At 31.8% G+C, this 10,434-nt stretch overlaps 1 protein-coding gene across 1 annotated transcript; it reads left to right on the top strand.

Moving 5' to 3' along the window:
* The first annotated feature begins 79 nt into the window (after nucleotides 1-79).
* Nucleotides 80-9,489, top strand: LOC143559482 (uncharacterized). Its single transcript, XM_077048050.1, has 10 exons — nucleotides 80-109; nucleotides 186-269; nucleotides 358-476; nucleotides 5,889-6,155; nucleotides 8,247-8,406; nucleotides 8,499-8,675; nucleotides 8,764-8,898; nucleotides 8,961-9,043; nucleotides 9,142-9,235; nucleotides 9,340-9,489. Exons 1-10 carry the CDS (start codon nucleotides 80-82, stop codon nucleotides 9,421-9,423), a joined length of 1,233 nt encoding a protein of 410 aa, XP_076904165.1. The 3' UTR covers nucleotides 9,424-9,489.
* The last annotated feature ends 945 nt before the right edge of the window (nucleotides 9,490-10,434 follow it).

Below are 10,434 nucleotides of genomic sequence, written 5' to 3'. Positions count from 1 at the left end.
AAAGTAGGTAAACTAGTATGGACATTGAACCAATGATGCTTATAAGCACTCTTATCTCGTGCTGCAGGAACAAATCTTAATGGATGAAATAAAAGAATTACACCGCAAGGTACAAGAGCAACATAAACTATTTTAAACTTTTAATTAAGCATGGAATAGGTTCTGATTATATATCATTGTTGCAGGGAAGTCACATTAATGAAGAAAATAAAGAAATGCACAAGAAAGTAAGCATCATGCTACAAGAAAATGCAGAACTACAAAAGAAGGTCTTTTACCAAGATAATCTTATAAAGTAAAATAATTGCATTCTTATTGCCAATTAATTACATAAATGAGTATAATTTATCACCTCAGGTTTATGGATGTGCACGCATGCATCATGATAATAATGAGGTGCAGCCACCCATAAGTCTCCAGCTAAGCCCACCACAGCCACTGAAACACTACTTGCCAACAGAAACCATGAAACTGGGGTGAGTTAGCAACAGACTATGGCTTTATGGATCATATTATTTTATGATATGAATAACTATGTTAACTTGAATGTCAGGTTGCAGTTGAACTCAAAAGCAAGCTGAAAACCGGTATGATGTATTCAGCTGGATAACTCTGAAATTATTGTGAAAGAATCGACCATATAGATACCGGTTATATGGTGACTTTACTTTGTGTTGATTGGAGATGTAAAGTTGTAATAATAATTAAGAAGTATAGGAAGATCTATGTGTGATTTGAGATGTACCAGATTTCATGCATTGTTCAGAGTGATTAGGAGGAATTAATGTGTTGTGGTGTTTATCAGCAATGTAAAGATACATTTTAATGTAAAAGTTTTAAAAACAAGAAATTAAAAACAAAATGGGACTAATCGAATCATTCATTGTGTATCTGTTTGACATCATATGATAAAAGTGGCATATATATACTAGATCATAAATTGATGAGACCCAACCGCTGTAATACCCTCGCTTGAGTTACAAGCAAACGTTACCAAGCCCGGTCAATAGAACAGTAAGGATGGGAGAGAAGTTGAACCGCCGAGGACGGTGGCAGTGTGATAGACGACAAACCTTAGCATTTATATACTAGGTTTAAAACCACCCAAACAAAAACCAAAGCAAAACCCATCACAACCGAATGTTATGCAAGGATTTACTAGCCGTCACACCATTGACACGTAGGAATGGTGGGCATTCAGTCATTCACTAATTGCCGAGCCATTTAATTTACGATAACATTTTAATTTATTGCTGTCACGCCATTGACACTTTATTAGACCAAGTGTTATGAGAGGCATTCACTAACCGTCGTGTGATGATTAACAAAAATCACAATTATTATAAAATGTTTTTTTGACATAGAGGGGTAAATGTGATTGGCCGAAGAAACAGGTGGCCCCACCACCTCTTCCTACCCCTTTGGCACCCTCTCCCTCCAAGGTGTAATCGCGTGTGGCGCCCTTATGACTTATGTGGAGTGAGCTTTAGCGCCCACAAAACTCAATCCAATACTGAATTGAATTATAAGTTTTGCCTTTAAACCAAAAGTAATTGATAATTAGGTTTTCAATTTCACAAAATATTAATTCGTTGTAGCCCAATAAGCTAAAAACATATAATAATCTAAAAGGAGTTAGCGGCGCGATTTGTTATGTGTTTGCTTTCTAGCTAGAGTTATAAGAATATACTAGTTATACTAAAATAAATGACAAGGATATGTTTTTTAATAATGGTTAAGTTTAATGTGCATTAAATAGATCTTCAGAATGGTATAAATTATCAAAATTATTTCTATTATAATCTTTACTGTACTTAAATTTGTTAAAAACTAAGTAAAGTTTTATGTTAAATAGCATAATTAAAAGGTAACGAAATTACGTTTATATATAAATAAATAATTTATAATATAAGAAATAAAAGTAAAATTCTATAGTATTTAAACGATCAACGTTATTAATAAAAACATTTTTCTTCAATTACTATAAACTAGTGATTCACCTGCGTGTTGTGCAGGGAAACTGGTCGGTAACACCCGGACGTTGCAGCCGCGAGTTAACACGAAGTTGGTCAGTTGTTATGGTATCGGAAGTAAATCTAAAAAATAAATTCTTAAAATAAGAAACCAAAAAAATGTAGCAGCACATATATAACGAATTATAAAAAAATTAACATATGTATTCGGTTGGTAACCTGAGCGTCGTCGGTCGTGATCGTTGAGGCGGCGAGTATACATGAGTTTGGTCAGTATACATCGTGCTCGTTGGAACTAAAAATATTCTAAAAGTTGAGGTGGACCAATAGGGTGTCGTCATTCGTTAAAATTGGGTGTCTGTAAAACCCGAGCGTTGTCGGTCACGATCGTTGAGGAGGTGAGTCTACATGAATTTGGTCGGCTTATATCGTGCTCGTTACGGTACCAGAACTAAAAAAATTTGTTCGGTTACATTCGTCACGATACCGGAACTAAAGCGAACAATTTATAAAACTTGAGGCGGACCAATAGGGTGGCGTGATCACTAAACCCGGGCGTTGTTCAAACCTGAGAATTATCGGTTCTGAGTGTTGAGGTGGTGAGAGTACGCGAATTCAGTCGGTTAAGAAAATAACAAAAAAAATAAATTTGATGTCAGTTGGTTAACGACACAATAAAGAAAAAGGCTAAATGTTAATGCAACTTTCCCCAAAAAAATAAATGTTAATGTAACTTTCCCAATAATCGAACCAGGGCAAATAAGAGAAACAACTTCTAACCAACACACCTTAGCCACCTAGGTAAAACAAACTTCTGTGTTTGCATTTCATAAATATCTAATATATTTGAAAAATAAATCATGGAACTTATTTCCCTTTTGTGACGTCAAAAGTCTCCTTTACATATATACTAATGATTTCTTGTGCACGTTGCGCCAAATTCTGTTGGTTAAACTTGAGTGTTGCAGCGGCAAGCTAATGCGAACTCTGTCGGTATCAGCTGCGTTCATTACGTTACCGGATTAAAACTGAAACACAGATTCTTCAAATTAATATATTAGAAAAAAAAACAAAAAATGTAGCTACACTCATATAACTTATTGTATAAAAATTTAATTAATTTAAAACAATGTTTTTCAGTTGACAAAACCTGAGCATTGTGACGGTGGTTCGACTTATATTCAGCCGGTATCGGTTACGTTTTACGATACCATAACTAATAACAAAAGATAAATTTGTGAAATTAACAAATAAAGTGACTATTATAGCATATGCATATAAAAGAAATTAAAATATATAGAATAGCGTTTATTCGGTCGGTAAAAACTGGACGTTGGTAAAACCCGAGCGTTAGACGGCAAGCAGACGCAAATATAATTAGTATTTATTAGGTTCGTTGGGTATAAGCATAGCTTAAAAAACAAACAAACAAACAAACCAAAAAACAAACATACTTTGAAAGTAAAAAAAACAATAAAATAATTAAATTGAATCTATGGCGCCGACCTTTCTCTTTTACTTCTATACTAGTAATTTCCCCGCACGTTGTGCGGTAAAATCAGTCAGTAAAACCCGGTGTTGAAGCGGCGAAGCAACGCGAATTCAGTCAATAGTAGCTACGCCCGTTACGGCACTGGAAGTAAAACGAAATGGAAACAAACAAAAATAAAAACAAAAATTGAGGTTGGCAAATGGGGTGGCTTCAGTTGGTCCCGGACGACGGCAGCGATCACCGCGAATTTAGTCAATATTAGCTACGTTCGTTATAGTACTGGAACTTAATTAAAATGAAAACAAAAAATAAAAATAAAAATTGAGGTGCGCCAATGGGGTGATTTCGGTTGATCGCAGACGCTGGGCAGTGGCTCTACGACACTCATATCACATATTATAATTTTATTTTGTTAATATATTTAAAGCAATTTTTATTCGGTCGGTAAACCCACTTGGCCCAATCAGGGCTGCAAAGGTGACTCGGTAAAACCCGAGTATTGTCAGTCCCGGACATTGTGACGTTGAGTCGACACAAATTCGGTAATACAAAAAACAAAACTTTCGTTACGAATCTAAGAAAAAAAATAAAAAGAAATAGTCTTTAACCAATAAAACAAAAAAAAATAGACCGTTAAGGTGGTGTCACTTGGCACAACCAGGGCCTTGCGGCACCAACAATCTACTTTACTTATATATAGATATAATGTAAAAGAATATGTATAACTTTAGTGCTAAGGTTTTTATCATTTAGCTTAATTCTAGTTGGTTTATCATAATTTAATAAAACATATAACTACAAAATCTAGAAAAAAACAATAAGAAAAATATCAAAACGGAGAGAACAAGTTGACTCATCGAGTTGGAGGTGGGACCGATATGAATGTTCATTATTCAATTTTGAGAAGATTAAACCAAAACTGAATTCGAATTTCATTTTTCTTTCGGTTTTAAGTATGATTCAATCTATGACAAGGGATGACATTGTGATGAGTTTGATACATTTATTGGTAATCTTAGTCTTGTATCCAATTACAAAACCATACCCCCTGAGGCATCAGCTAATTACCTGTTAGTTTGTTAACACTACCCGTTAAAATTCCCTCAATACATTTCTAACTATTTTATTTTTATATAACTTTATTACACAAGAAAAGTATAAATATTAAAACTAAAAATAGTGAATTGGTATAAATACTCGTCTTATAACTGATATTTTAAACTAATCTTATACCCTGTTTAATACTCAAACACCCATTTCGAATGCTTAGAACGTTAGGCATATAGTCAAGAGTTTGCTTGAATTATTTGCGATTGCTTATTTATTTTCAAAACTAGTTTTTGTCAGAAGTGTTTATTGACTTATGGCTTTTTCAAAAAGAGTTTAAAAAATTGTTTGAATTAGCTTTTATAGTAAAACCAACAATTCATGTAAAATGACAAAGCATCACCAATGAGGAACACAAGAATCACCTAAAAGCATGATTTGTCCACGTTAAAAAAAACCATTCTTTAAATCGTCAAAAACATTTCCAATAAGGAAACCCCAAAACTCAAAAGCATTGACAAATCATCACCACCTTTTAAATTTATTTTTATTATCAATCTTTTTATTTTAATAAACTATATAGAAGAATATTAATAAAATATAACTTTAAAACTTAACTGTTAAAAGTAATAAATTATTTTTAGGAGTACAGTAAGTTTAGCTAGAAAGTCTATGCTCGTTGGTAAGAAAAAATTATAAATCATAGTATAAATAATAGACTATTTAACTTAAAATTTAAGCTGATTATTTTTTTAGTTTATAATATTTACAGTTTATATTTTATAAGTATATTTATAATATCTAACTATATATATTTATATTATAACTATGTATATACATATATTATTCATACAAAAAATATGTATTTTTTTTTTTCAGTTAAAACCCAACCTTTACCCATTTTTATTTTACATACAAAAACTTTGTTCTTTAGGATTCTTGCACAAGAACTTGTATTCAAGAATTACAATCTCCATGTAGACCACAAGAACCTCCAAGAATCTTCTTTTGAACATATGCATATAAGTAGATAATATGGGTAGGCTTATTTGTAATTTGATATTCTAAAAGCCAAAATCATAAACTAAAGGTGAAAATTTGTGTCTTCTTGAAAACAAAAACGAAAAGCACTTTTTGTCGTTAACAAAAAGCAATCCCAAAAGTCCAAATTGAAATTGCTTTGGGTTTGACTTGAAAGACTCGTTAAATTCTTCTCATCCTGATCTTTTACGAAAAAACTATGATTTGAACTTGGAAGACGTACATAACATTAAAAAGTAAAAATAAACACACATTCCCGATCAAAAATGCGGCACTGGAACACGTACATAACCTTCACCTCTCGCTTCAAAACAAGAACCCCATCATGCCCACAGCCACAGGGTTTTCGAATCACTAACCCAAGCTCGCGAACCAAACCTCGTCCTCTACAACTACCCTTCCTTTTCCGGAGCCTTCTCGGCTCTATTCGCTCACATCTTTCACCGGCACCTCAATCTCCCGTGCCTCATATTGCCCTTCTCGTCTGTTGAACCTTTCAAGGTTGAAGATTTGTGTGTTGATGGACTTCAAAATTGTTACTTTCTTGATTTTCTTGGGCCCAAAGGGTTTGCTGCTGAGCTTGCTACAAGAACATCATGCCGGTATGTTATCAAGTTTCTTAATTTAGGGTTTTGTTACAGTACTAGGCATGGCCATTTTGACCCACCATCCCAAAATTAGGTTGATATGGTTGGCTTTTTTCTTATAGAACGGGTTTGATATTGTTGTACAAACGGGTCAGAATAGGTCAGTGTTATTTTCCAAATGGGTCAAAATGGGTTGATTGGGATGTGCAACCTAGCGCTATTGGGTGCGTGGAACCGCAATTTGGACCCGGTACATGTGCAACTCGGCACCGGTACGTGGCCGCATAACCAGTGTCAATACACGCGTAACCCGAACGCGTGTAATCGATGCCGAAAAACAAAAGCAAATATGAAATGTACATAATTTCAATATCTACCTATTCTAATAAAGTAAAATAAATGTGGACACTTGTCATGTTTTGGTTAATTCTCATAATTTTTTCTAATAAATCAATAATTATTCACTTTCTTTTTACACTATATTTGTATAATACCTATATATTTTTATAAATATAAATATTAACATATTATTTTACTAGGATTAGTATCATTTGAGAACTCTTAAATTATTTAAGAACTTGAAGGAACTCTTAATAACTAATGTTTTTTATAAAAATTTTTGTATGTTAATGTTATTTAAGTGTAGTTTTTTCAGTTTTGACATCTATATATACAATTACAATTATGAAAATTAGTTTTTTTACGCATATCTATGTTTTTTTACACATATGTAAATTTTTATCACATAAATTTTACACATGTGTAACTTGTGATTTATATATGTAATCAAATTTTTTTTTTTATAAATATGATAAAACAAGTCTCAAATAATGTTAATATATAAAAAAAGTTAAAAAAAATATTTGGTTTTTAAGAGTTTCTAAAAGTTCTTAACTTTTTTTGAGTTCTCAAATGAAACTAACCCTATTTTACTATATATTTCAAAATACTTGGTGAATTCCAAAAATCAACAACAAATCATGTTTCTTAAACGAAAATTGTTTCGGGTTTTTTGTGGAAGTTAAATTTGATTTTACAGGTCAAAAATGAAAATTTTGAGTATTTTTAAAAGTTTGAGAATGCGAAATAGATTTATCGTCAAATTTTTTATGGGTTCAAAGTGTTGACTTTAAAATGTCAAAAGTATGAAAGTTAGAATTTTAAACATGATTCGGGTTCAAGTTTATTTTTAAGGGCATTTTTTGAAATAATCAAAAGGTTCGGGATTTGGCAAATTGACTATTTTTTCCTCAACTATTAAAATTTAAGAAAAGATTGCGAACACTTTCGACATGCCACCTCCATGCCTATCAATGCTTCTAATTTTTATCAAATTTGAAATATTTATGTCAACATTAATTTTTTCCTTCAATGGTGATCAGAACGTTGTATGGGAAGCATGTTATGCAAAACTATGCTCAAATGAAACAAAATATTCACAAAATTGAATGGGTTAACATGTTATTTTTTATGTTGTCATTATGACAAAGTCGAGAAGCCCTCTAAAACTTATCAAAATCATTTTTATGGTGTAGCTCAGAAAAACATAGTTCTTGAAAACATCCATTGCTACAATTTAATATCCTACTTTCCTTTGATGGGTGGTAAATTGATAAATATATCAATAAAGGTAACGCCTCTTTTGTATTCAGGCTGATTGGTTAGAACTACTATCCTATGAGAAGTCTTATTTTTGAAATTGGTTCATAACCAAAATTCTTTCAGTTATACATATATGACACCGAGAATGGATGTTTCAATAGAAAGAAGCATTCTCGGGTACGATTTTGGACAGGCATTTTTTTATTAAGTTCATTTAAAAAAATCATTTTGTGATAAATAAAATCAATTTATGTACACATTGTATAGATACAAGCATAGATGTAATACATTTTTTTTCATATATTCTATGTAATTATTTGTTTACTTATAATTTTATAAATTGAATTGACCCATAACCCGTTCTGACGCAACCCTTTTTGACCCGAACCCGTCCTGACATGAACCAGGTTAACCTTTTTTGAATCAACCCGTTCCGACACCAACCCGTCGACGCAACCAGTTTCCCAGTCTTATCATACACTGATTGATTCTTTTAACATTCAGGGTGATAGGATTTGATCACAGGAAGACCACACTGGCTGATCTCCATTTGTATGATAATTTCAACTCCAATCTCTCACTTCAAGTTAATTTGGGGAAAAACAGTTCTTCTGCTGCATATGACTATTTCAGTGCCAAATTATCAGAAACTAAGGGCGATAATGTAAGTAAATAGTGCAATAATGACTATTTGTTTGCTATTTCATGATTGTTATGTAAATTTTAGCCTGCAAATTTACATATTTTTGTAACCAGGTGCCTGTGTGTCTGTTTGAACATGAAGATCAAGAACGAGTTGAAACGGTCCTTAAGTACATTGAAGATGGAGACCTTCGGTTATGGAGCTTGCCCGATATCAAAGAGTTTAATATCGGGTTGTCTAATTGGCGGTCAAAGTTGAATTGCATCACAAATCGACACATGTTTGAACAGGTCTAATTATAAACTAACATCCTTGATAAATATTATCTATTTTTGATGTTTTTGAGCGTTTATTAATTTATTATATGGATGTGAACAGTTGATGAAGATTAGTGTGACGGATTTGGTTGCACATGGAAGTCGTTACATGGCTAGCCAACAAAGTTTAGCAACTAAGTTTCTTGAAAAGGTGTTTAAGGTTAAGTTGGGCCGAGGATTATACGGCGAGTGTTTGGTATGTTATATAAAGTTAGTTTTTATGTGTTGTTTAGATGGATGATTAATATTATTATTCAGGGAGTTAGGATTGACGGGAATCCGGATTTAAGTGATATTATTGGCAAAGAACTCAGCATGAAGAGTGAAGCAGCTGGTTTGAGGTATTTCAAATTTCTTTACAACCTTAAATATCTGTCATGATCATGATTTTTGCATAAAATGTGGTGATGACGTGGCATTGTATGATATACAACATCAGACCTATTGGAGCAGCTGTTTATATGCAAGGGAGAAATCTTAAAATGTGCTTGAGGAGTAGAGATAGTTGTACTGATACATCTGTAATTGCAAAGGTATGATTGTATCAGTGTTTAATTGGTTTGTTTTTATATCCAGTACCTCAATGATATTATTTTTATTAATAATTATATTTATTTTGTCTTTCTCAAATGCATAGGTATATGGTGGAGGTGGTTCTCTTTCTTCAAGCTCATTTATAATTAGAATGGATGAGTATAATCAGTGGATTTCTGGTAACTAAAGCTCCTTTGTGTACTCTTTAACAGTTGTTCTGTATTTACTGTTATTGTTATGATTTTTATTATTTATTTTAATCTATTTTAGTCTAAGTAGGGTAATTAGATCAATTGTTACATGTTACAACCATATGTAAATATCATGATATACTAAAATATGTAATCACTAATTCATAGCATTTAGGTTACCAATCTCTGTCTACCACTTACCTAATGCTTTAAAAAACACATTTATTGGGTAATAAATAAACGTTTTTCTTCTAAATGAAGTAGATAATATTTAAAATTATAAAAGGTTTCAAACTTAATATATTATGATTTTTTTCTCTACACAAATTCACACTATAGTCATGTGATTATGAACGATGTTAAATATGAACAAACGAGAAGTAGAATGGGTGAATCGAATAAAGATAGAAGAAGATAAAATTAGGGAATAAATTAAATGATTATTTTCTTGTTATAAGATAATTAGGGTTAGAGATAAAGTATAATTTTTATTATGCATTTGAGTATTATTATAAGAAGAAAACGAGTTTAGGTTACTATAAATAGCTAGTCTAAGGTAATTGTAACGTGTGTCTCGTTCTTAATAATATTGAAAGAGTCATGGTGAGTTATCACAAAATTATCGGTGTAGTTCGTGTTGCTGGATCAATATGCGTAAATGAAGGAGACTTTAATCACTACAAGAAACCTGACAAAAAAACATAAAATAATAAACATTGTTTATAGGTTGTGTGTTATCAAGGCCGGTATCTTATGGTTGGATATTATATAATAACGAACTTAATCACTTCTAGTTGCTATTAAAATGATTCCAGTAAGACTATGTGTAATGGTTTTCAATAATTGTTTAGTTAAAGTGCCAACTAAGCGTCATGTAAGCAAAAATTAATTCACTAAAGGCTCCTTTAAATCAAGTGTAGTGGTTTTAACTTTTAACTAATTACATTCATTACTCTCAAATCATTTTTTATTTATTTAATATTTTATTATTTAATAAACATAATAAT

This window comes from Bidens hawaiensis, unplaced genomic scaffold (assembly GCF_021521415.1).
Source record: "Bidens hawaiensis isolate Kalapana, Puna unplaced genomic scaffold, B.hawaiensis_p1.1 tig00019922_1, whole genome shotgun sequence".
Lineage (NCBI taxonomy): Eukaryota > Viridiplantae > Streptophyta > Magnoliopsida > Asterales > Asteraceae > Bidens > Bidens hawaiensis.
Note: the sequence above shows the minus strand (reverse complement) of the source record. Positions and strands in the feature narration are given on the sequence as shown.